This window comes from Tympanuchus pallidicinctus, unplaced genomic scaffold, assembly GCF_026119805.1.
Source record: "Tympanuchus pallidicinctus isolate F22 unplaced genomic scaffold, pur_lepc_1.0 scaffold18, whole genome shotgun sequence".
Classification (NCBI taxonomy): domain Eukaryota; kingdom Metazoa; phylum Chordata; class Aves; order Galliformes; family Phasianidae; genus Tympanuchus; species Tympanuchus pallidicinctus.
This window is the reverse complement of record NW_026294699.1, coordinates 3,314,396-3,341,639: the sequence shown is the minus strand read 5'-3', so window position 1 is coordinate 3,341,639 and position 27,244 is coordinate 3,314,396. Positions and strand designations below refer to the sequence as shown.

At 39.3% G+C, this 27,244-nt stretch overlaps 2 protein-coding genes across 5 annotated transcripts in view; one reads left to right on the top strand and one right to left on the bottom strand.

The window, feature by feature from the left end:
• Positions 1-25,500, bottom strand: part of KATNIP (katanin interacting protein) — a 55,529-nt gene extending 30,029 nt beyond the window's left edge. Inside the window, exons 1-13 of one of the 3 annotated variants that reach the window (XM_052679770.1) lie at positions 25,382-25,500; positions 24,226-24,302; positions 23,080-23,249; positions 18,950-19,032; positions 18,384-18,518; positions 15,172-15,433; positions 12,552-12,701; positions 11,414-11,577; positions 10,110-10,222; positions 9,554-9,668; positions 7,602-7,805; positions 4,586-4,723; positions 592-1,465 (exon numbers count right to left, since the gene is read on the bottom strand). In XM_052679770.1, the coding sequence (XP_052535730.1) occupies positions 592-1,465; positions 4,586-4,723; positions 7,602-7,805; positions 9,554-9,668; positions 10,110-10,222; positions 11,414-11,577; positions 12,552-12,701; positions 15,172-15,433; positions 18,384-18,518; positions 18,950-19,032; positions 23,080-23,249; positions 24,226-24,287 (2,470 nt within the window). In that variant the 5' untranslated portion in view covers positions 24,288-24,302; positions 25,382-25,500. Of the gene's footprint in view, positions 1-591; positions 1,466-4,585; positions 4,724-7,601; positions 7,806-9,553; positions 9,669-10,109; positions 10,223-11,413; positions 11,578-12,551; positions 12,702-15,171; positions 15,458-18,383; positions 18,519-18,949; positions 19,033-19,361; positions 19,417-23,079; positions 23,250-24,225; positions 24,303-25,381 lie in introns of those variants that run through there. The other 2 variants (XM_052679771.1, XM_052679772.1) reach the window with 2 other exon arrangements.
• A 119-nt stretch (positions 25,501-25,619) lies between these two features.
• The window catches only part of GTF3C1 (general transcription factor IIIC subunit 1), a 38,856-nt gene continuing 37,231 nt past the window's right edge, over positions 25,620-27,244 (top strand). For both annotated transcript variants that reach the window (XM_052680418.1, XM_052680417.1), the window contains exons 1-3: positions 25,620-25,868; positions 25,947-26,156; positions 26,538-26,714. In XM_052680418.1, the coding sequence (XP_052536378.1) occupies positions 25,648-25,868; positions 25,947-26,156; positions 26,538-26,714 (608 nt within the window). In that variant the 5' untranslated portion in view covers positions 25,620-25,647. The remainder of the gene's footprint in view (positions 25,869-25,946; positions 26,157-26,537; positions 26,715-27,244) is intronic.

Here is a 27,244-nt window from a genome sequence, read left to right as displayed (position 1 = left end):
CAAATGAGAAAAACTGAATACTGCAAATAACACAACTGAAATCCCACTGTTTATACACCCAGAAATGACCAGTGAGTAAAAAAGCTGATCTTTCTTCTCCACTCAGTACTGGTGATGCCAAAGTGGAAGCACTGCATGCAGTTTCAAGCAAACTTAATGGAACAAGTCCATAGCAGGGCCACAAAGATGATTAAGGGATCAAAGCACCTCTCCTGTGAGAGTATGCTGGGAGAGCTGGGAATCTTCAGCCCAGAGGAAACTCGGAGGCATTTTATTGATGCGTCTAAATACCTGGTGGGAGTGAATGAACATGATAGAGCCAGGTTCTCTTCAGCGACAGAACACGAGGCAACGGACACAAATTAAAAACCATGAAACTCAATGTTAGAACAGGAAAGTGCCTTTACAGTGAGGGCAGTCAAACAATGAACCACCAACACAGTTCTGGATAACCTGTTTTAGTTCACTGTTTAAGCAAGGGATTTGATAAGACGATGACAAGAAGCATCTTCCAACCAAAGTGATTTTGTGCTTCTGCAAAATGAGAAAAATATCAGCCCTTACACTAAGGTTGCTACTATGAGCTCTTACCTTTGAGTACTGAATCATTTCTAAGGTTTACGGTGTTTAATCCCTGCTTTCTTACACTTCTCCTTCCACTTGTTGGGTACTCTGAGGTGCAGCCATGCTTGTTAGAAAGTTGCTCTGAAATATCCAAGCCAACATCACTGTCCTTTCTGGTCAGCATTTGCGATCTCACATCTCCATTTGCATTTCTACTACTCAATCTTCCCAGCTCATTTCTGTGACATTTGGCATCTTCATTAGTTAGATCAGGGAAACTCTTTGTAATTACATCCAAGTGTGTTTGAAATTTCAAGTCTAAACAATGTTCTGAAGCAAGCCAGGGAGGCTTCTGCTTACCAGAACTATCTTGAGGATTCTCTTTTTGTTGGGAAGATGAGTGTAACCAAGAAGGAATTGCACCTGCAGAATCAGACAGTTTTCTTCCTGTTAGCTTTTCCATTTGCCCACTCAAAGGAAGTTCATCATCAGACTGATCATGATCAATAACTTCTACCACACTTTCTTTCGTATCTTTTATACCAACGTGAGATGGTAACACTTCTAGATCATCCTCTAAGCCGGATAAGTTTTCCTTAGTCAAGCTGACTGAGTTCACCTTATCCTCAAGATGATCTTCTGGCAGAGATTTCAAGCTTACTGATGTATGGTTTGTCTGTAAGCATTCAAAACACAGGTCCACTTCCTCATCCTTCACTGCAGTTTCATTTACTTCTTCATCTTCATTTGAAGAACATGTTATACCTTGCTTGCATTCTATAAGATCAATTGTAGTGCCACGGTCTGCAACGAGATCTCCACAGGCTCTTTCCAATTCACCATCAAATACAAGTCTCTCATCAACATATAACTTCACCTTCTTTGCTCCAACATCAAGGTCCTGGAAAAATAAAGGTATGGAGATTTCAAATAAGCTGTTCAAATATTAGATATCACTGTTCTGAAACTGTGACCAAGAGATGAAAGCACTAAAAAGCTTGTATCAGTAACATGCCTATAACCACCTCTTAAATGAAAAGCTCAAATAAGTGAAAACTACTGTGGGATATTTAAGAATGTATTTAAAAAGATCAACCATGCTGCTAGACACTACTGCGAATCATTCTGGCTGACATCTAGGAAATAAACACATTTAAAAAGTTTAAAGACACCTAGATTAAGTATAATTATTTTTGATCAGGATGTAATTCCTGAGGTGGATAGATTTTGCTTCAACATCTTTAAGAACCACCACTTATTTCACATCTATACTACAGGGTGAATAGTTACTCACATCAAAGCCACCAAAGACTTATAGAAATGCAAGGCTGGAAAGGATATTATAATTCTCATTCACCTGTTAGCACTTAAGGAAGTAAAATCACCAATACCTTCGCAAATAAATCTGTTTTTAATAGTTTTCAAATAAGACAACTTTATGCCTTCATAGCCTATTTAAACACTTAACTAGCCTTATAAATAAAAGGCCTTTATGTCAGACACAGCTCTGCCACTCAGTAAATCTCCATGTGATTGTTTTCTGTGGCACCCATTAAAAATCTTATTTTATTATTCACTTGAAGTTGGAATTAATATTCTCTCTGTTCTCCCTTTCTGAGCTTCGAGTTGCTTAGTGATCAGATGCGAAGGGAAAGGTTGACAGAACGCTTAGGTTTCCCCAGTACTGATGCAAAAGTCTATAACCTCCTTGTGCTGGAAGAGGAGTCCATTATTAATAAGTAATTTCATGAAAAAGCCACCCTGCAAACACTTAAGACTTCATCTGAGGAAGCCTTTTTTCCTTCCGGAACTACTAGAACGACACAGTGTCTCCAAACTAGCAAGTAGATATGATCAGAGAGAAAAATAAGAGATTTGGTGAAAATAGTTTTAAGATTCTTTTTGACATTCCTTCCCAGCTTGCATCTTCAGCCCTCACAGGGTGCCTCTGCTGGGGTAATGCTTTCCCAATGAAGCAACAGGGGGGGTATTCCTGGATGCACCAGTTACATTTGTGCATGAAGGACAGAGCTTAAAACTCAAGAGGCTTTTCTGTGAATTACACCCAGACACAGAACATTGCCTCTGCCTGACTTTTCAAAGTAAAAAAGGAAAAGAAGGAGCAATAGGAAATAAATCAAAAATTATAAACTTAACTCTACTGGAACAAAGCTCCAGATTAGGCAAGAACTGTAAAACTGGACAGGGATGCATTTTCTGTGCAAGGACTTGGGTAAAAAGATCTCCAACTCAGGAGAATGGATATGAAATACAAACAAGCACTTGAAAGGTAAAATTATCCAGCTGGAGAGCAACTAAAATATTCCTGCGTTTAAGTATTAATTCCATACACAGATTATGAAGACATACATACCACAGGCACTATGGCAGCTCTCAGGAAAAGAGGTTTAATAGCATAAGGTAAATTTAATTTCAAGGCCACAGCACACATTTATGTAACGCCCCAATATTTCAAATAAACTTGGGGAGAAACCTCTAAAAATAAATAAATAAATAAATAAAATGGTTTGCCCTTACTTTTGTCCTGCTCCTGCAGATTAAAATTGTCCTTGTTTTCCACAGACTTCAAGGGAAGTAAATGAAGGATGCAAGGTGAAGCATTCCCTGAGACTTGCTTTGGAATGCACTAAATCAATGTCAATGTCATCTGGCTCTTACAGCTTCAGACATACTGTTTTCTACTTTCCAATCCAAAATCTAAAGCTCAGATATTTTCAACAATACTGGCCTGAATTCTTCTTCCACCCATTGTTTGAAGAAGTACATGGGCACCTCTCACTTACGTGGCTTTTGAGGGAAGGGTGACTAGAACGAGTACCCAAAAGAAGCACAAAATACAGCTCTAGATTTACATTAGCAGGAATAAAATGTATCTAATCATGCTTTAGTTTTTATTACTTCTCAGACAAAATTTCCTCATGGAAAGTTACGGATTTAGGCAGAACTGCTTGGTATTATTCTTTCACATACGAATGAAACATGTTTACTCCGTGTGTATTGCAGGATTGCTACTGAAATCTGTGGGGTATGCTCCTAATGGATTTTACTATTTGTTTTATAGAGGTTTATTAAAAAAATCATTGCCTTGCAACTTGCAAATCTGTCCATGCCTATTTCCCATATTACGCTCAATAGGCTCAGTACCAAATTCATACTCTTACCTCCAAAATCTGCAATTCCTTTCACACCCTCTAACTGAAATGGAACATTCTGTGGCCCATGTTTAAATAGAAAAAATCTATTACAACTCCAGAAAATGAATACACATCATGGTATAGTAAACTTAAACTTCCTTAAGCTGTTCATTCCACATTTCTGTATGTATAAGTTACCATATATGCTTATATAAGAACACAGATGAGAAGAAAACCAGAGAGATAAAGCCTCTTATTGATAATCCAGAGCAGCAAATCCTCTTTGATCCAGTACCTGGGATTTTTTTCCTCAACGTTGCAGCACACAAACAAGAATAATTTCCATGGCAACATTCAAACACAAACAGGAGACCATCTGCCATCAGATGTCTCTGTAGTAACACTAGATTACTAGTTATTTTATGTACATGTAGTTAGTACACTCTTTAAATAAATAATAAAACCAGAATTGATCAACATTCAGCCTATTTATACCTATATAGACAAGAAATCAAGGATTTTTTTTCCTATATTGTGATAAAACAACTCCATATGCTGAACACTAAAATGCACTCACCTTCTCTATTTCTCACCACAGTAAAAGACTACCTGACAGAAGATGCAACCCCTTTATTAGGCTTGCAATACGTACATAAATGCTATGAAAATGTTAGCATTACACTTCTACCTCTTACAATCAACAACAGAAGCAGAAATCTACAGTAGACATGGGCCCCCCCGAGCTCTGTATTTTATCAGAAAATATCACCCACTTTTATTTCATACTTCAGAGTGAAGATCAAACTGAGGTTTGTATAGAACAAGGAGAGCACGCATGCAGAGGAGGTGAGAAAAAGACTACTTACACTAGCTGTTGTGCTGTAATTCCAAATCTTGATCTTGGATACACCAAAGTCATGGGATCGAGTGGGATTGCGGATAACAAAGTAAAGTTGGATGGGCGGATGGAAAGGGCACATCCAAAGGACGCGTTCCTTTGTCGTCTAAAAACACACACAAGCAGAATGTCACCAATACTCTGTCTTCTGAAGCAGGATATTTTGATTAATTTACCACCCCACTGAAAGAAAAATCAATGAGAAAAGTAATCATATAATAAATTCTTCTATATTAAAAGCAAAACCTTAACCTCATCTCCAAACAATAAATCTGACTCTCCTGCTAGTAGGACAGCTCACAACCTGACAATTAGATAAAAGTCAGCTGCTTGCCATCCCAGAGAGACATCTGCATGCTCACAAATGACAGGCGGTCTGCCATGCTTTGTAACTGCAGGGTCAATGCAAGCCCAGTTTATTTTAATCAAATTAATCAGCTTTGCAAGCGCTAAAGGGGATCACTGAGCAGAATGGACACTGTCTAATCATTTCACAATTTCTTAAGAGTGCTTATGCTTCTATCTTGCCATCTAACAAGGGAAATCTTATCAATTTTATTTCACCACCTCTATCTTCTGCGGTCTTTACAGACAACTAATTTCACTTGCAGATCTATTCCTTAGAGCTACATTTAGAATTCAAGATAAAATAGAAGCTTTGAACACAGATTTTACAGACAATTGGTTATGGTTGTTATAGACAGTTTAAAGTACCAAGTAAGCTCCGGACATTGCTAAAAAGTGCTGTCTATTTCTGTTTAGAACAAAAAAGTAAAAGTATGTGGCAGCTCACTAAGAGAAAAAAAAAGGAATTTTGGAATCAAAATGTTGAACGTTGGTATACTTGATAGCAAACGTTAGCCAACAGCAGAAATAAATGAGGGCAAAACATAAATATGCATGCAAACAACATTTTGGTGATCTGAGATTAGTAGATATATTACAGCTCTTTCTATTTTCAAAGATCCACAGCACATAAATACACTATGTACACAAAATCACTATTTTTCCACATCCTTCACTTAGTGAGTCTTTCAGATTTTCCCAAAGACAGGAAATAAACGTCCCTATCAGGTAATTCAGATGTATGCCTGGTGATGGTAAGGACAGACCTCAGTCTATGCAGAGATAATGTGAACAGAACCACTTCTCACAGTGGTTCACCCATTCCAAGTTCTGATGGTTGACAATGTCTCTGTCCCAGGAGCCACTCAAAAAGTCTTAGGAGACAGTTGTTGTTTTGAACATCAGGTTGGGGCATAAACAGCCATACAAGCACCAGAAATGTTTGTTCCTTTCTACATTTAAAAAAAAATTAAAAATTAAAAAGAAGTTTCTTAACAGTGAAGAAGTTGAAGATATTCCTCAAGCCAGCGTGAACCCAATTCTATGATCAGTGTCAAAGCTAGATCACGTCAGTTGAGACACATTTTGAATAGAGATAATGAAAAAAATCATTTCCCAGTGGCTGATAACACGAGTGATCCATCTTCACACCTCTCAAGTCAGGACCTGACAGCCTGAAAAAGCACTAGGTTATCTGGCTGTACTGTTCACACCAAACTCAGAGCTAAAATGGACACTGCATAGACATGTTTGTGCTGCTCTCCAGAAGATCTGTAAAGTTACATGTCTTCCAACTAACAGCAGACATAGAGCCAGACTCATTTGGTCTTGAGTGAGAAGCAGCTATGGAGACAGCTGTTCATCAGTGGAAGTATTATGAATGAACACACTCATATCAAAGATCTGACATCAGAAATTCAAGACACCTTGATGAATCCCTGTCAAAACTCAGACTGGGGAGGTGTCATGTTCTATCACATCATTATACATGAAGCATCCCAACTGCTCTGGAGTTATTGTCACTGCAGTTAGCGCTGAAAAATACCTATCCCAAAAGTCCTTTGAATCAACAAAGTGATTGTGATACCCTGGAAGTACATTTGCACTGGATCAAATGAAAAAAAGAGCAGGAAACTGATTTCTGGTTTTCTGGGAGACTGGCCTCCGAGACACGGCTTTGTCATTGCTGGAGCTATGCCCAATTTACAGGGAAGGAAGGGCTGAGCATTAAAGAGAAATGACACAGTTCAACATTATGAAGAAGCATCTTTCACACATACAGATATTTCTACTGCAGTCCTTTGTTCTTGAGATTCTGAGGTCTGAAAGACCTATACACACACAAATCAGCAGTCACACTAGCTTTCATTAGAATCCTACCCTCTGAAGTCCTGAATGCTCTCCATTGAGCGGCCAGAAGACATACAGAGAATCTGCAGCACAACTGAAATTATAGCTGCTTAAAAGGCTCTGTAAATTTGCTAATGCTTCAGGGATTTCATTTGTAATTTGAAGTCCATTGTCTCTAGTATGAAAGAGCACCTCATCTTGCAACCTGACATAAGAACAATGAAGTAATTTTCCTCTACCACTCCACAGGTTTCTCCTTATCGTTTGTTGAAGTCAACCTATCTACCCGTTCTTCCATAGTCCTTCTCTAGGTAAAAGCAAAACAAGGGAACAGGAGCAAACAATTTCTGTCTTGAGTTTACTGAAACTTACATTAAACATCTGAAACAAGAAGTTAGCAGTGATGCTCCTATACCTTCAGGTCACAAGAACTAATTAATTTAACAGCAGGCATACTGTAAAAATGTGAAATTCTCTATCCTTAAGGCTGTAATTTTTTTCTTCCAAATTTTATTCCAGTGTAAAAAACGTGTTCCTTCACCCAAGACAATATCAAAGTACTAATACATAAGAAACACAGTTAAATGCACCTGTCTCCAGTTGCTCAGTTAACAAAGTCAAACAAATTAATCAAATTATAAAACATTATAACAGAAAAGCAACATCTTGGACATGAAAACTGGATTTGTTAATTCAAAATGCAATCAGCAACCAAACAAGGAACTTTGACAGAATATTAAACATTAAAAACAGAAGTTGTCATATCCAGCAATAAACTATTGTCTTACATTTAAGTTATTGACCAAGCAGCATAAATCCCCTGGGTAGTCAGCATTCCGAATGTCCACATCATGAGGAGACACAAATATCTTCTTGTTGTATAAATCAAAGAATTCCACCTCTCTCAAGCCAATGTTTACTGGATTTCCCCAGTTAGAAAGAAGTTCCACAGTCACATAAATGGCATTGTGTATTTCCACATTTGTCATCATCTGGACCCAAGTGAAATACAGTATACACATTAGTGACAAAACAATAAAATCTGCAGCAATATACTGTTAAGACTACAATGCTATTGATTCAGAAGAAAAAAGTCTGTAAATTCAGACCTATCTGGATATTTAATCATCCTGCATGCCACCAATTCTACCCCACACCAACTAAAAAACCCAGGGAAAGAGAAGAGAACTTACCACCCCCTCTTAGGTTTCATCCACCCCCTACACTAAGGAGCAGACAGCTTTGTCTTATTCCTTCGTAGCTCTGATGAACAGAGAAAACTATTTTCTGCTTGCAAAAACAATGCATGAACTGTGATTACAAACTGTACTGTAAAACTTTGGGGTAAGGAGGCAAGAGAGAACTCTACTGTTGCACAGCTTTTGATTTATATTTTTCCAAACATTCCTCATTAAACACTTTTGGGGGTGATTCGATATTTGATAATTTTTTTTTATTTAAATTATCATTTGTACTGCAGACTGTAAATATTAAGATACATCAGCCAAATTGTTCCATCTTAAATTTAAAACATTCAAACCACCATGTAGGTTTTGGTAAGCCAGTACAAGCTGATATTTGATGTTTTGGCTCTCACAGCACATGAGAGCCCAAAGGGCAGAAACAACCACACAACTTTTACATCTCTTTGCCAATAAGCAGTCCAAGAGAATCAGACCAACAGAAAACAAGCGGGGAGGGAATTTATTTACGTAAGGTCTCTTAGAGATCAACTTTTGCTAAACATCTGGGCTGTCTTGCATGTCAGATCATTCACCTTGATGATTAATAATGGATCTTTACCCCTACTAACAAAGAAGAATCTGTTTTAATATGAAAATTTTTAGGTCTATTAAAAGCATGAATTAACAGAGACCACTAAACTAGAACAGGACTTCAACCAAGACAGCACCCAATGCTGACATTTTAAAAAGAGGTACATCAGATTGCTATGGTTAATCAATCCAAGACATATTACAGCTCAAGCAATCTGATAAACATTAGCATGCTCTCATGAAGAACTGAGACATTTCTGAAGTACTAGCTGCTTTGATAATATTGAATAAGAAAATAAATAGCATAGGAAAACTTCTAGAGCAGCAAATACGCCAAAGAAACAGCTTCCTTTGACCACTAAGAATGAAAGCTAACAAGTGAATTAAGCGATTTAGATAAACCAATACACTGGTTAAATGGGTTTCTGCAAGAGCTTTATGAAACGGACCCCCTTACAAACATCACATATCTAATGCCCTTTGTATGGATGTGAATTTTTCATTACTTTCACCACATTTACCAGAGGAACACAAAAATTACGTTGCAAAATCATCAAAAGAGGAAGTCAGCAACATATCCAACACTGATAGGCAGTTCTTGAGAGTAGAAATCGCTGGGTAAGTAAGAGGAGAACTTCAATGGTACATTCCCAAAGTCCTATTACTGCAGAAAAGGTAATAACTAGTAGTTGTATAGAAGAGAATGTAATACAGAAACAGCTGTAGCAGTAATTATGGACTAAAGAGGTTCCCTTATGTTCTCCTTCTTCAAAGACCACAGGAATTAAACAATCCAAAGAACCTACCAACAAGACAGAGACTTGCTTTCCTGCACTTTCAAGAGGGCTGTAATCTGTGAGGGTGATAAATTCTCTTACCCTGCCACAGGGTAATGCTGATCATTCAATGCATTTGTACTTCAGTAGTACTTGGAAGCATCAATTACAGTGCACATATATACAGACCTTCTCTGTTAAAACACAATTTGCTTCTGATTTTTCATCAGATAGGAGTATGTCATTATCACAGGTAGAACTGCTCTCAGTCTCCTGAAGAAATTCCTGAAGTTTCTCCTGTTGTCTGAAACACATGTTCTTTTGTATATTATTTCCTTTAATTCTCGCATTTTTAAGAAATAATTTTGTTGGTGTGAAAGTGAACAGATGACAGAATAAACCCATACACCCACAGAGTAACTTAAGTACCCCATATTGAACAACAGCTGTCACAGCATCCCACACCTGATAAACACGATCTGGTTAAAAGACCAGGCTCCACTTCTCTGCTAGATAAGAAACAGTTTGAGAAATGATTCAAAATAATATGAACAGAGGCAATACATAGCTAATATAAACTATTGGCAGTTCCCTGATTAACAGCCACTGGTCCAAGGCTAGAGTCTTCTCCATGTTTTTGCCAATACTTGCCCTTAGGCATCTAAAGGCCATCAGATGAAGTGGTGCTCAGTATGGAAAAATATCCCCTGAGAAAGGAAGTCAGTCTTAGAGGAAATACGGATACCTGTTTCCAAAAGGACAGGTGCTCTCTACATCTTCTGTGACAGCAGTCTTTGCCTGGGTTTTTTCTGAAGGTTCAACCATTGCAGAGAGAACAGATGGAACAGAAAATTTCTTCTACGTAAGAAAAAGACATGTTTCATTCACATTGTTCTCTATATACCAGCGAGTATCAGTCTGCACCTTCAGAATAATGAGTTCATGCTAATTTCTGGGCTCTGCTAACCTTAGTTAATCTGTAACTCTACACACAGAGTTAAAGCACATTCAGCAGAGTTGGTCTTAATTTGCCTCAATTTCTGATCAAAACTTAATGCTGGCTCAGAGATAACGGTGGCTACATATTCAAAACAGCAATATCTCACTATCTCAGGGAGCATCATTTTAGATTAGAACTGTAAACAGTCTTGGAAACTCTCAGAACTCAGTTAGCTCCAAGAAGATATAGAATCATAGAATATTCCAAGATGGAATGGACAAATAAGGATCAACAAGTCCAACTCCTGTCACACAGGACTGCCACCCCCCCGAAAAAAACAACAGACCATCATCAGACCATTATGTACATACACCTCTTTTTTTCTTTCTAACAAAATGGTGATTAAACAGATTTTGAATCTATGCACACTGTCCCAAACAGATAGTTCTGCAAGCTTAACAACTTACAACTGAATTTCTTCATGTACTGTATTCCTGTTAAAAGGATAGAATTATGCCCAGTGTTTAGCAAAGACTGTCTGCACAAATCTCCTGTTTCTTTTACCTAAGAGGGAATAATGGCTTGACCTGAAGAGAGTAAATTTTTGCTTATTGCCTTGTTTATTAAGTAAGTTTTTAATTGCTTTTAAACATGCTAATTGGAGATAAGAGATAATACACACACTGCACATGCTGAGTATGTATTATTAACAAGAGAATATGCTCTTATTAATGAGCTTTGCAAGAAGATAGGAAATATTGGCAAGGAAATTACATATCTTGTTTAAGAAGCTTTCAGAGTGAAAATGGCTCAAATGGGCCTACAGCTGTGCACTTGGCTGTGTGGACATATCACATGAGTGAGCTATCAGCTCAGAGATCCCTCAAACCAAGAGAAGGCTGTGTGATGATATCCAAGGAACCAGACTTAAAAAACAAATGAAAATACACACATACACCCCTGTGGAAGTAACACAAATCCAATTACAATTGAAATATCACTGTTTATTCTTACACAATTGTAAAACTGTGCAAGAATTAACTATTATAATTTGTGTTTAAGGAAAATGTCTTTTCTCCTTCTTGATTAAGCACATTTTTTTGCCATACCTTTTGAGGGTTTGTGGAAACTGACTGGCTTTGCAAATCTCTCTGCAAGGCTTCATTTTCAATTTGCATAGCTTTAACCACAGCTGAAACGGAGAGTTCAGAGTCCTTTTCACACTCATTCTTTCTAGCTGCTGAAAGTGGTCTTTCTGGTCGACTTAATGGTCCTGCCATGAAAAAGAACAAAGGAATATCCATTTGTACAGACAAACAAGTACGGAATATTTCAACAGCATACATCTGAAACATCCAATTCTGTTACTAGCATAGGGCTACATTAACGAATCAGTAACCAACTAAAGCAAGGCTAAATTGCTCTAATTTGTTTTTACATTAGGATTCCAGGTCACATCTACCCTAAACAAGAGCTGAAACTGCATGACAAGAGAAGCGAAACTGTAAAATGAGAAATGGGATGTTTATGCTTTGAAAATGTAGTTACTTTGTTCAGATATTTAATGGGAATGCTTCACAACAGTTAATTGAAATAGAAGAATATGATTTCAGCACACCAACATTTCTCAATGCAACTTCAGTATTCAGCTATTCTGGAGGAATCCCAAGATTCTTCTGGTAAAATCAAGAGTCAGACATTGCTACTTGCAACATAAAATAAGTGACCTTATGAAGTTCTTCCCAAACGTGACAGAAAAACAGAAACATCACAGACTGGAAAAAAAAATTTAAAGGAGAGGAGACTTAAAAAAAAAAATCTGAAAGCATCAACTTTGGCGGCGGAAAAATTCTGTTCCTTTCTTGCTATAAATGCATTGCGTTCAAAACTTTCAACTAAGCATGAATTCCAGATCTTAAAACACATTTCTGCTAATGTCATACAGAACAGATATCCATCAGAGAAGCAGAAAATAGAGCAAACAAGAATCAAAAAGGGAGGAGAAAGTCTTAGGGTATAGAAGCAAAAAGAGAAGGAAATTAACGGAGACACAGCACAGACTCAAGTGTGCAAGCTCTGGATTTTTCTCACTATTCTACTTACGTCAGAATTTTTGAAGTGCTAAAAAAAAAAAATAATAAAGAAAGGTAAAGAAGTCTCATAATGACAGATGAAATTACACCTGAATCAGATTGAAAAACAAAATCATGAGCACTTTCTTTATTGACATCTATTCGTATTTCTTACTATAGCAAATTCTTTCCTGCCCATCTGGCTGCAAGGACTCAGCAGAGAACGGTCGATTGATTTTACTTTTTGCCACAACTGGTCTGACAGGAATATACGTTTCAGCATTATCTTTTCTTTTGGCTGAGAGAACTCGCACTGGCTTCAATTCTGTAAGACAAGGAAACAGAAAATCAGCTTCAGAGATCTTCAGAAGTAGTGAGACAGGAAGAACTATTGGACCTTAAATGCTTAAGTTTCACCGCTTTAATTATGCTGGCGTAGGTAAAGTGATAACCTCCATCCTCCCTTCCTTTTACTGATGCAGCTCTATGTTCTATTCATAAGCACAGCCCAACCAACTTAGCAGTGAAATATATCACTATAAGGTAGGTCATTAGACCAATATATCTTGATATACCAGGTATTTTCAAACATTGATGACCAGAAGAGCAAAAATAAATGAGAAACCCTGAGTCATTAATATAATTGTACCAGAATTATTCCTGAAGCATAGACTAAAAGTAAATGGTCATTTAGTTCATAGGAGTACATATCTGCTCTTACTTTTGGAGGTGGGGGGGTAATAAGCCACATACTCATGTTCTCACTGCCATTACACCCCTTATTCTTCTGGCTCTCCCTATTTACACACTGCTTACTTCTATAAGAATCCTCCTTTACTCAATTGATTCAAAAAGTGTTTCTCTTAAGTTGAGCAATTAAGTATGGATGAAGGGAAAAAACAAAAAGAACAAAATGCACCTGAAATGAGTGGGGAGGTAATTCTGAGGAATACTGAGTGTAGGTAAAGAGATCTTACTTCAGTGCCCCAAAAATACTACACTTATCTGGAACAACAGAATCATCTTAAGACAGGGCAAGCACCTGACGTGTGGCTATTGCTAACAGGACAGATGAAGAAAGAAGCAGCTGTGTCAACCCTTACCTCACTGTGATATAATGCCAGCAATAAAAACAGAAGCTTTGTCTGATGTTGTTTCTCTGACACAACCCAAAGGAATTTCAGAAGGAAAGCCAATCTAAGGAAAGGATGTCAGACAGCAGAAATGAAGAGATATTACAAAGGAAATGAGTGAAGACAGAAGTTAGACACCAGCACAAGTTTTAGGTGACATTGCTAAAGAGCTATTTTTCTGCTACAGAAGGAAACAAGTATTTGCGCTAACGAGAATAAAGACCCATCAAGTGAAACAATGGGAGTTAATGAGGAAGCAATAGTAGATATGAATTTCTGAGTGGGAAACAATGATTTTTAATCAGTGGGAAAGATAGCTGAGAAGAACTGAAATACTACTGGGTAAAGCTCATTCCTACAGCGTCCTGAAAGTAGCACATGGAGAAGCAAAGCACTAAGTAGTCACACAGATATTACTAACCCAGAAACACTCTGGCTTTGGAGTAGCAGCCCACATATGACCACTCTGTTGTATGCACTGCTAGCACTTGAAACATAGAGAAACTTCCCCAAACAATACCCAGAATTCGTTTGCACAAGTGTTAGGTCTACTGCTGTATAGGTTCAGACCAGGTGATTGAGTCATTCAGTATTGAATATATAAAGCTGGACCTAAAGCCTGGCTGCCAGACAGTCAGCACTGTTGTGCTTCTGCCTTCTGTATCAGAAGCAAGCATTTATCTGTCAAAACCAGTTAAATCTTCCTGCATATTACTTTCAATACAATGTAACATAGACACTAGTTTAATGGTGGTTATTTTTTCCTATCTCAGACCTGAAACCTGCATACCTGGGGCCTATCAGAGGGGTTGAAACTTGTTACTAAATTCTTGGGGGAAAAGCTAGCCCAGGAAGCTGAAGCCTCAGCTGAAAGCTGATGTAGCTGTCAACGCTGAGAAGCTGTGTGTGCCTACAGCCTCAATTGCCTTTCCTCTGGCAAACAGCATAGCAAATCCCAGTGTACAACTCCCTTGGGTATAACAGCATCCCTAATGGATCAGAACAAATAACCAGCTATGGTTAAGATCTTGTCTCTGACAGCAGTGAGCAGCAGATGCACAGGGAAAAATATAAAATATACAGTGCATTCTTCACAAGGCTGAAGTTTGCATTTAATTCAAAGTATAATGAACTTGCTAGCTGAAGAAATTTGTAACATCTAGCAATTAAGCCATTAATGTATTTGACCTTCTAAATATCCCATGGCAATATTTTTTGTACTTATACATAAAAAAGAACAAATTATATGATGCCTATCCATGTATACAAACTGAATGTTGCACTTATAACTTTCATTATATTCAAGCCTGACACAGACCTTGGGACTACAAGAAGGTTGCCCCCTATAACTTATTAAACTCCAAATATGCTTCAAGAAGAATTATTTCTGCAAGGACATACAGTGAAAGGATTCCCCCGGGCAGAAGTCTCCACAAAGACAATACCACACACTTGGTTTTCTCTTTATGTTATCCAAGGAAGGAGGTGATAAGGATGCACAGTTATTAAAAAACAAGTTTGTTACCTTGTATGACACCTTTCCAGCACATAACTGTGGACACTGGTACTGTGAATTATGGCACAGATTTGTAGCGATTCTCTTAGAAGCAACACTCTCAAAGATGTATTAGAGAACTTTAACAATGTACAACAGAGGCTTACTACTTTGATCCTGCTTGTACTCCAATGCAGTAAGGGCACCAGAAACCAGGCCAGAGCATCTTCCAGCATCCTGACATTCAGAAGCTTCCTTCTGCAATGATCTACTGCTGTGCAACTGAAGGCTTCCAAAGCTTGTAATTGTTTCTTCAGTAAGAGATGGTTCTGAAAACACTTCCTCTTCAACAAAGTCATAATCCTCACTAGAAGAATCTTCTTCCATCTTTTCCTCTTCCACACTGAGTTGCATGCTGCTTTTCAGTTTCTGACACAATTCAGACAAACAAATCTGTCAGGAAAACTCAAATATTTATTTTAAAATAAACCAGTGTGGCTGCCTTTCCCTTTAAGAGATGAGATGGAGCTAAAAATACTCAGATTCCCATGTTATATTTTCACTTCCCTGGTGAGGACATTTAAAGAAAGAACACAGGAGATGTAGGATGTGTTTTTCTCATCAGAGTCCTTGCAGGAAAATCCTATAGGCCAAGAAATTTAGGAACAAGTTAGAAACACGAGGTATGTAATTGAAAGGCCAAGGGCATATATTTTTCTAGTTTTACACAGATAAATAAAACTTTTGGCTTGGTATTTCAGGACTATCAGATTTTTCAGAAGTATTCTTCAGATTGTGAGGCTAATACAATGTTTCAGCAACGTGCCTTCACCACTAAGGCTAATGGCACTCTTGGTTGCATCAGGCTATCAGCAGCAGGTCAAGAGAGGCGATTCTTCCCTTCTACTGAGTGTTGGTGAAGCTGTGTCTAGTTCTTGACCCCCCCCCAGTACAGGAGAGACCTGGACATACTGCAGAGAGTCCAAGCATGGAGATGAAAGGACTGGAGTACCTCTCCCATCAGGAGAGGTTGAGAGTTGGAATTATTCAGTAAGGAGAAGAGAAGGTTCAAGGGTATTTTATAAACGTCTATAAATATTTAAAGGAAGGGGCAAAGACAACAGTGCATGGCAATAGAACTTATGTTTTATTTTGTGTTTATCAGTTAATACCAGGAAACATTTCCTTATTATGGAGGTGATGGAGCACTGACACAGGCTACCCAGGGGCTGTGGGGTCCCCTCCCTGGAGATCTTCCAGAGCTGCCTGGATGTGGGCATCCTGCTCTGGGCAGCCCTGCTGGAGCAGGGATTGGGGTCCTCTGCTCCAATGTCCCTTCCACCATCAACTGTTCCATGATTCTGCAAAGGTAACTTCTTTGTACGTAATTTAAGGTATGGTAATACTGTAGACATCTATACTTAAAGAGAAAAAAAAAAAAAAAACAGTAGAAAAGACAGTCCAATTGATTTAATTAGACCTGTTGTAACAGGATTTTTTGCAAAAATTCAACTATTAATTTACTACTGAATAAACTGCCCAGCATTGCTCAGCAAATGCCACAAACAGCATAGAAGATGCAGGAGAGCCTTTCATTTTTATGACTGCTAAAGGAAAAGATCTCGTCTATCCTCAATGCATTTTTTTCTACCTCTGCTGATACAACTTTGAGAGAAGTAAGCAAACTGCATGAGTAAAACAAAAACTCAAAGCTATCTTAGATACAAATGAACTGTGACAGCGTACATTTAGTCTGTAATGAAAACTGCATGCTGCTCTCCTGTTACAGATTAGACTTGTTAGGAAAACCATATTGACAGAAACATACTACAAAGAAAAGGCAAATTCAAGTTCAAGAAAGGGTCTATGAACAACCTGAAGCTTGATATTGAGCATGTCTTAATGATAGGCAAGGCTAATATTTCTATTTGACAGGGAATTTTATGAGCTTTCTTTTAAGTTTAAAACATCACAGCATTGTAAGACAGTTCAGAGAACAAACTTCAGCTTCAGGAAAACCAAACATATTTCCAGCTGCAGTACAAAGAAAAGTGGACTTTTGTTTCAAAATTAAAAGCTTGTTACTTACACATAAGTAATTATAAAAATCTGTCACTGAAAGCAAGTTACAGCTTTACAGGGTGACAAATAAAATCATAAGCTCAAAAGCAATACAGGAAATGTAGAAATGCAGAATAATGGAGGTAGTCTGCTTTTCTATCATTCCACTGGAACACAAAGACATGGAATTCACGAACATTCCACCAGTGCATTAAGACTATATGTACTTGTCTAACTTAAAAATAAAGGTTTAAAAACAGAAAAACTGCAAGTCATGTCTACTGAGAGACTCACAAGCTTTTACAACGTGACCTGCTCTATTCACATCTTCTGTTACAGGAGCTTTGATGTCTTAGTTCATAACACTAACTCTTACTTCTAAAATACTGTGTTACTTCCCATTCTAAATCTAATCAACTTAGCAGTTTCTGTACTGAAAACAGCTGCTCATCTTTCCATGACAGCATGTGCTGGACCAGGGCACACAGTGAGGAATGGCAAAGGGGTAGCAGAAGGAGAAGGTAGCCACAGTGGTATTAGATTTACTTGTTTGCTAATTAAGATGGTAATTGATTTCGTACAAGCAACTTTGCCAGTAAAAATAATTCATGGGATATATCAAAATGAAAGCTGATACTGAACCTCTGAAAACGCAAGCTAGGAAAATGCACTTAAAGTTCATCTGATGTTAACTATACAAAAGCTACCAAGAAGTGATGTCATGCAGAGATTCAGAGGTTGCAGGGTTTTTCCCCCTGCTCTACGGATAGTCACAACATGTGCTAGAACAAAAAATAGTAACCAAATAGAAGGCAGAATTGCCAAAGAATTGCACACTGTAATAACCCTTGATGGAAAAAAAAAATGTATTATTTCAAAACTTTACTCTGACATCAGTAAGGTAAAGTCATGACATACAACAATTTCACCTTGACCGTCCAAAAAATTAGCTACAAAGAAAACAAATCATTTAAGCTTTCTGTAATCTGACAGTCAAGAGTAAAGTCCACATGGACAAACACTGAGTAAAGTGACAGACTCGTTGGTTCTGTTCAATCGAAACAGTCTGCCTCTATAAATTAGGCCTTAACATCTTAGTGTTGCTGACTGAGAATAGATTTTCAAGTAGCTTTACTTTTTCTTTTCATTTTCTCCTTCATGTCACACTTCCAACATGGGAAAAAAAAATAAAAATGTTGTGAACTAAGTGTAAATTATGCTGGATTTGAATGCTCTAGTCAATACTGATACTTGTCTCCATTCACATTTTAATTGACTGACAAAAGCACGAACAACAGAGGGCAACCGCTCATCATACCTGGGAGTAATGGAGAGGATCATCACTATTTCTCTCCATGCTCATGCTTTCATAAGGTTCAAAATCCTCAGAGTACTCAAGAGGAGGTTTAACGCAGAGTTTGGTCCCTCTTTCTGTTTTAATCTCCACAGCTTTCTGTTAAAACAGGCAAAATCATTTGAATATTTTTTCTTGCTGTCAGCAGTACTATAATCAATAAACATCTGTAGATAATATGGAGATCAAGCAATCTTTTCCTCAGCTGTTCCATGGAGGAGTTCACATCCAGCACAAGTCATACCTATGGCACCAGAGTAGGGAAAAAAAAAACACAGGAAAAGGAACATAGCAATCAACAAAGCAGCTACAGTTAAATCTCTTAAAGCACAGGAATATAAAGAAGTATTTGCAGAATAGTCTCATGGGGAAGGCACTACAGTTTGCTCAGGAAGCTGGCACACTTGGGTGCCTCTCTGAAATACCTCTATACCAACGGAGAACAAACACACGGGGAACAAACAAGAGGAGCTGTAAGTCTGTGTCGTAAGAAATAGTTCAAAGATGCATTACTTCAAGCTGTTTCTTACCTGAAGCCATCCTTTGCGTTGTATTTTTCTTGGTGCAGTCTGTGCACTGCGTACTTGCAATTCACTGGCTTTTAGCTGGGATGCTGTTCCAGAGGCAAGAATTAGAATTCAGAGAAGAGAAATACAGTATTTAAAGATGCATATAATTATTTCTCTCCCTCAGATGAGGAGAAAAGGGAATGTTTCTGATACAAGAACAGGAATAACAATTAGAAAGGCATTCCACCCCAAAAACCGGCTAGTTGTGTACCAGTGGCAAGAGTTCTGATTCCTTTGGGGATTACTACTACTGTGTGTTCAAGAGTGTAAATTGCTTAAAGCTACATAATCAGCTTGTAAAGCTCCACATTCACTGGTATGAAAGTACTGAAGTATGTTCTAGCATACATATGCATATCTTTCTGATTCCTACCTGGGTAGAGTAAGGAGTCTTCAGAAACTGAAGGCAGACTTTGATAAACAAGGTCCTGGTGAACAGTAGATGTTACACTGAGTTTACAAAGGAAGTACTGAGTATCAAACTAAGGAAACAAGTTATTGGTAGATTAAATAGAATGTACTACGCGTTTAACATGTGCAGAGAAGTATTCTTTGCGTGCTAGTCAGACTAAGGAAAATGATTCATTTCCTAAGGCAACAAAGAGTGTCATAACCTAGGTGAAAATTCCATGTGTGGTCAAGAAGAACAAGAGTCCTTGCACTGGAAATGGTCCCAGTGAAGCAATGGATTTTTCAGAAGATACTTTGACTAAGACACAGAGACCTACATCCTGCAGGTCACAGCAACATCCCCAAGAGAGCAAGGACATAATCAACACTCTCAATACCATCCTAAATAAAGGCATCTCATTTCCTATGTCCAAGACAGATTTACAGCTTCCATTTCTTCTCAGTGAAGAAAAACAGCTGATGCAAAACCTTTCTTCTTTAAGCCATAATTTAATGGTCATCTTAAGCCAGTAGGAACTTGTACAACCAATAAAAGAAGCAGTCTTCATACCAAGGTCATAGAACCAAGGAAAGATTTACATTGGAAGGGACCTCTGGAGGTCACTTAGTGCAACTTCAATACAAAGCGGGGCTTACTTCAAAATTACATCAGTTGGCTCATCCCAGCCTCCAATGTCACGTCTTCTTTGGGAGGCTGGATAAACCCCTACATCCATCTATGCAGTGAATGGTTCAAAAAATTTGCTAACAGCAAATTTTAACTGAGGAAAAATACAGACAAATGATTACTTTTAATTGTAGCCTCTTACGTTTTCTGGTTCCCTGTCATTTCTAGTAGAAGCTCATTTGAGAAAGGCACCAGAGGGAAGGGCCATTCTTAGGGCAACAGTGCAGGCTTATGTCAATTTAGGGCGATAGTAAAACTAGAGTGAGAGAACATACTTGTTCTATTGCCTCAGCCCAAAGGATCTTTCTCATTCCCAGATGCATGAAATAGGACAAAGAACAGAGGGAAAAGGTGATGGACCATTCTAGGGAGGAAACAAGATGCTTGATACTTTGGCAAAATATCCCTTTTAACTACAGCTCCCCTTACACCATTGGGCTACTCCTAAGTAACTCCAAGAATGCCTTGCAGCCATCATCAAAGACTGATATGAGGCTCTTCAGGCATCAAGGGCGACCAGTGCTAGAAGTACAATGCTAAAAGCACGGTCTGACTCAGTCACTGCTTCAGGACAAAACTGAATGAAGATGTTTAGTTTTCATTCCTAAGCAGTTCATCTTTTCTCAGCAAATGCTCAGAAGGTCAATGATGTATGGTATAAGTGCCTGGAAGAAAAGGGACGTGGTAAGACTCATGCCACCTCAGAGTTAGGCAACTTTTCTTTCTTGTGATGGATTCCCATGACTACATTTTTCTAAGTCATTAAAAACAGTAGTTCAACTCCCAAGCAGCAGATGATGCAACTGAGCTACCTGCCTCTGTGCCAAACATTCATTCTGTACAAAAACATCCTTCCCAAAAGATGGATGGCATGTGAATACTATTACCTGTTTCAACACACAAAATAGGTTAGTGTAGTCATTCTCTAGCAGGAGTACATTTGCAAATGCAAACTGACAGTGTGTATTCCAGCAGCCAACAACTTAATTGTACATCATTAAAACATTAGGAAGAGATCCCAGACTACCCTTAAGCCACATCATTTTTATTATGTTGACATTCACTGGAAGGACATGCTTGTTGTGAAAGCATACCTGGGTTATACATCCAAATCAATGACAGTGTATGTGGAGACCAGCTTCACTATCATATCAATTCACTTACCAAGCCTAAGCCTAAGGTGTGTGTCAACCACTGTTACTAATTATTTTGAGGGAACACAAAGATGAATAAGGACAGTTTCAGGAAGCATAAAGAGCCCCTTCTGTACTATTAGGTATCACGCATTCTGAATTTTTTAGAGAAGACTGATCAGAGAGAGGGATGCTTTGGAAGTAATAAACGATGCAATAACTCTCATGAGAGATAGGGAAAAAAATTCAGCGCTGTGCCTTAACCAAAATTCATTTTGGTCAGTAAAATAACATTCAATCACTGAGAAGAAATGCTTAAAAATGAAACAGACTACAGAATTGCTAAGATACTACCCTAGGGCAAGAATTCTACATAGATCACAGACAGCTGTTCTGGACTGTGGTGGTAAAATGAAATTGAAGAAGAAAAATGACAGGATGATGATTTCGTTGGTGTCTTTCATTGTCACGACACATGTTTAAGATGGGAACACCTGGTGGCTGTTAAATAGCAGAACACACTTGTTTTAGAGACAGTGGCTTTATCTCTTTAAGTTGGCAGAGCTGAGGAAGGGAAAAAAGGCTGCCATGATACCTTTAAAAAAACACCACAGTACCTCAGGTCCTACTGACAAGATTCAAGTATTCTACCTCAGCTCAATCAAGGGACAACAGGCTAACAAAAAAATTCTTTAGTTAAGCTTAGAGAAGAGGTAAATCTCTCCTGAGTGATCTGTTACAATTGCCAGCACAATATTTGGACAAAAAAAAAATAATCAGGTATTTGTCTTACTTCATATACGTCATACTTCAGATGCCTAAAAGCATATCTCCCTAATTCAGACAGAAGCACTCAATTTCCTTTCCTTTTTTCCAATATTCAAGAACGTGCAGTATTTGCATCATTACACACAACCAAGGCAGGACACAGGTGATGAGCTCGTCCCCTATCTCCATGCTGTGTGATATCTGTCACATAACAGACAGCTAAATCTGAACTCAACATGAAAACAAATAGTTCCAGGGGAGAAGGGAGAGAGGGAAAAATAAAAAAACCCTAAAAGAGACTGGAGTATGGATACTGAATGAAGCTAGCTTTCTGTATTGCTGAGATTAGTAAGCCTTCAATCAGAAATTCTGACATTATTTTTAAGTTTGTCTTCATCGTTAAGCAAATAATAAAGCTTAGACACTTTACATAGCAACAAATTTAAAAGATATACTCTATGAGATAGGTTATATTAATATGAGGATAAACTGCTTTACACTGGGATTTACTGAAATCATTTATTTTCATTAAACTAAATGGATTAGAAGGCCACTAAGCTCACTCTCTATAATTTCACAGATGTAAAATTACACCTACTACTATTCTGCTCTTTGACAGAAAGACTTTAACTGGAACTAAAATACACAGTCCAAGAAGAGGCAGCTAATCACTAGCAGATGACAAATTGTCTTTACTTCAAATATTTGAACAAAGATTACCTGACTTTTAAAGAAGACTGCGATAGTTTAAACAAAATTTAAGTCTGTAATTTGACTACAGTCTATTCAATCAAATGCCATTTATCTGCAGGACATTAGACAACATGGGAATCCATCAGTTCTTAAAGTCTGAGAACAGTGCTACATATCAAAGGCATTACAACGGCAATTTCTAATTTTCCAGTTAAAAGCAGGAAGGTGAGGAAACTAAGCATTGGAATTAGAGATCAACTAAACAACTTATAGGGAGTTGCAGAGACTGCTTTGTAACACACAAGCAGCTGAGTAAGTACACTGCCACACAGCCCAGGGAGTAATTTCAATGATCAGATGACAGTTCTGATGAGTAAATACTTTAAACAGTTCCAGACTGCTGCCTCTGTGTAGCTCACCGTTCGTAGTGGAGGACTGTGTCTCATTTCTGAAGCACCCAAATGAGGGGATTTTTTTGTGGTAGTTTCTCAGCTCCGAATTCGCTCCATTCATATACAGAGAAAACCCCTGCTCTAACTGCTCCAGTTTGATTTGTGCAGGATCCTTTCTTTTCAAACATTTCAGTAGCCTAAAGCAGAAAGAATAACTCAACCATCTGCAGTACAAATACAGGTAAAGTTAGCAATAAATGCAAAGATAGCTTGACAGAGTTAAAAGAAAAAAGTATTTCATTGCTCAAGTAACAAATTAGGACATAACTTTCAGGATCTTCATGTTCTACAACGCCTGTATGAGTACTGACACCCTGTGACTTAAGCTCAATCGTTTCCCTTCTAAGACTTCCACTAGATTGCTTATCATTTCACTTTTTTTTTCCCCACTTGGTATTCTATATGCTTAAACTTGCTACTTGAGAACTTCTGAGAGTTTTGGTTAGTAATTTAGAAATCTTAAAATAGTTGAGCTCCTCTCAAAACAACAACAAAATAAGCTAGGGCATGAGTTTGAACCACAAGTCCTATTTCTCACCTGCTCAGGTATTGCTTGCACCTCCCTTCCAGTACATAACAGACATCACACAACAGCCTGACACCTGAACAAAGGCTCCTTCTGAGGTCTCAAAGTTACCTCAGCTGTTTCAAACAAGTCACACCAAGTCAGGTGTTGCAATACAGCAAACCAAATTTCACATTACAACCAAGTTTTGAACAAACATTCACCACTGTTTATGTTTAATACCATATGTTACAGTTGGAAAAATTAACGTGGAAGGAGCATAACAGCAAAGGGGCGAGAGCAAATGGAATGGTGTTACAAAGGAAAAGTGCTCACACATCCCTAAAGAGCGAGGGCAGCAGAGAAAACTCCACAGGGAGGAATCTCCAACCAGAGATCCTTCCCCAGTGGCAGTCAGCCCTTAAATAAGGCCTAAGAGAAGTGCAGCCAGGCTTCACCGCTTTTGGTCACACAGTTGCATTGCCTTCACCTGTGCTCCCAGGGCTGACCCAGTCCTTTCCCCAGGTGATCAATCAGTAGTTCAGGCTATGACTCAGCAGTTACCATACATACATCATGTACTCAATGAGAGTGGGAACAATGCTTACCGGTTTCTCTGCTGAAGTGCTATTAAATATTCATCATGTTTTTCATCAAAGTTAGTTACCATGTCCTTAATATAAAGCTGAAAAGAATATAGAATTGTCACAGTCAAGTATTTAAATTATTCACTATAGAATATTACTGGTTCAACACCCTCCTTAGCCATGAATACGCTAAGCTGAGAGAAGCTCCTCTTTCAACATAGTATAAAACAAATTATTTAACAAGTTCCCTGATGAACAGAGAATACATTAGTTGCTTTTCTCAAAATAACAGAATGAAGAAGCAGATTCTACAGTGTGTGGATTTTCAATCCAGGAACTGACATTCCTTTGAAAGGGCCATGCCATTTCTCCTGTTTACAAAGAAGCAAATTGCTTCTGACAGGTTCTCAGCAACAGGAGGCAAAATGTTTAAAGGTAGGCCAATAATATACAGAAAGAAGAGTTGAACTCACCCCCACTGGTGAAAGCACACCTCAGAAAGTAACTGAGGTCTAAGAAAAGCACTCTCTTCAGTGGCTGGGCCTTATATAAGCCAAGGGGGGGGGGGGGGGGAAGTTTACCCTTCTGGTCACAGGTGCAAACCATCTGCCTGTGCTCCATGGGCAGCCTTCCCCAGCTGTTCAATCACCAGTTCAAGCTGGGACCTAACATTTCCCTGCTGCCATTCCTGTGCTGGTACTATTTACAGGGTCAGTTAAATCTAAGACTTATTCACTTTAGAGCCTGTATACATTTAAAAATGTATACATTGAAGATTTTACCTTGCCTTTTGGGAAACGTGAACATTTCCTACTGAGTATTCCAGAGTTGCTGCTACAAGTTGTGGTAGAGTGCAATCATATCATAGAATGGTTGGGTTTGGAAGGGACTTTTAAGATCATCTAGTTCCAGCCTCCCAACTACAGGCAGGGAACACCTCCCTCTGGACCAGGCTGCTCAAAGCCTCTCCCAGCCTAGCTCTGAATACCACTTAGGAGGGGGCATCCACAAACTCTCAGGGGCAACCTCTAGACACTATTCCAGTGTCTCACCACCCTCAAAATAATTTCCTCCCAATACCCAGTGTACTGAGAAGTTTAAACTTGTGGCTAAAACGTTTACTTCCTTATGAAAAAACTGAAACTTCGTATTTTGGCTCTTACCAATCGCACCGTACCTCTGTTACAACACCGCACCCTCGCCTCCACCGAGGCAGCACAACGTCGGAGCTGGGCAGCGGAACAGGGCCCGAGCCCGAGCCAGGGCCCAGCCGCCCACGTACTGGATTTGGGCCCCACCGCGCCCAGAGCCCGCGTAACGGGCAACGCCAGGCCAGGCCGCGCTGCCACCGACCTGTTTCTGCGTTGCCTTGGTTACCGTCGCAGAATGCGACGTCACTTCCGGCGCGCCGCTACGCGGTGCCGGAAGTGAGCGGCGCGGAGCATGGAGGCGCTGTGGGCGCTGCTGGACGAAGTGGCTTTGGAGGGTTTGGATGGCATCACTCTGGGAGCGCTGTGGCAGCGCCTGGCCGCCCGCACACCGCCTTTCCCGCTGCCTCTGGAGCCCGCCACCAGACAGCTGCTGTGGGCCGCGCTCAGCTCCCAGCCCGACCTCCGCTTCTACCTGCTACCGCGGGCGCGGCCGCCGCTCCGCCTGCACGACCGGTGAGCGAACCCCGCCCTGCTCCCCTCCCCGCAGCCCCCCGGAGCTGCCCGGTGACATGCTGGCCGCTCTCGTTGCAGGTATGAGGAGATCGACCTCGAGACGGGGATACTGGAAACCAAGAGGGATCCCCTGCCGTTGGATGACATCTACCCTGTCCACATGATTTTGGATGATAAAGATGGCCTGCAGGGTTCCTGCCAATTCTTTAAAGAGAGAGTGGACATCACCGATCAGATAAGGAGGAAGGACTTGCAGCCTTGCTGTACCTACACAGAAGCTGTTGAAAAGTGAGTGAAATCCCAACACCTGGCATTAAAGAATATTTAACTTAATTTTTAAACCATGATCTTTTAACTTTCTTTTTGAAAAATTCTATGAAGAATGTAATCTTGGGGGGAATGCAACTTATCTCTTTGTTTTTATGGATTTAAGTAATATGAGGAATACGAGGAAGAAGTTTGTTACTGTGAGGGTGACAGAGCACTGGAACTGCACAGAAAGGTGGGCAGTCTCCTTCTGTGGAGATACCCAACCCTTCCTGGACTTTTTCCTGTATAGCCTACTGTAGGGAAACTGCTTTGATAGGGAGTTGGACTTGATAACAACCTCAGGTCCTTTCCAACATTTATAATTCTGTAATAATCTTTTGTTTCTTTTTCTTCTGTTAGATGGGGAGACAAGCTGGTCATCGTGGCTTCCCAGGACCAACGCTACAGAGCCCTGATAGGCTGGGAAGGGGATCCTGACTTAAAGCTTCCCGACTTCTCCTACTGCATCTTGGAGCGCCTGGGGCGTGCCAGGTGGCAAGGAGAGCTCCAGAGAGACCTTCACAGTGGGGCTTTCAAGTAATTTTATATTTTGCTCTATAAGTTAAATTAAATTGAGCGAATTTCTACTGATAGGTTAGAAAATTTTGTAGTCCTGTGTATTGTTTAAGCCCTTACCTGTACTGGTAGCACCTTATCCTTACTAATGGGAGTGTTTGATTCTTGGGGCCTCTTTTGTAATTTTGATCACAAGAATGACAGTGAGGCCCTAGAATGGGACAAAGAAGGACAACAGAGTTGCAAGGTGTCTGGAGCTCAAGTCTTATGGAGAGCAGCTGAGGAAATGAGATTGTTCCATCTGGAGAAGAGCAGGTACAGGGAAGACCCGATCGCTTTCTCCAGTTCCCTGAAAGGAGGTTGTAGTGAAGTGGAGGGAGGCCTGTTCTCCCAAGTAACAGCAATAGGATAAGAGATGATGCCTTAAGCTGTCCCAGGTGAGGTTCAGGTTGGATATTAGGAAAAAAAAAATTCTCAGAAGGAGTGGTGGAACATTGACATAGGCTGCCTAGGGAAGTGGTGGCACTGAGGGACATGGTTAGCAGGCATGG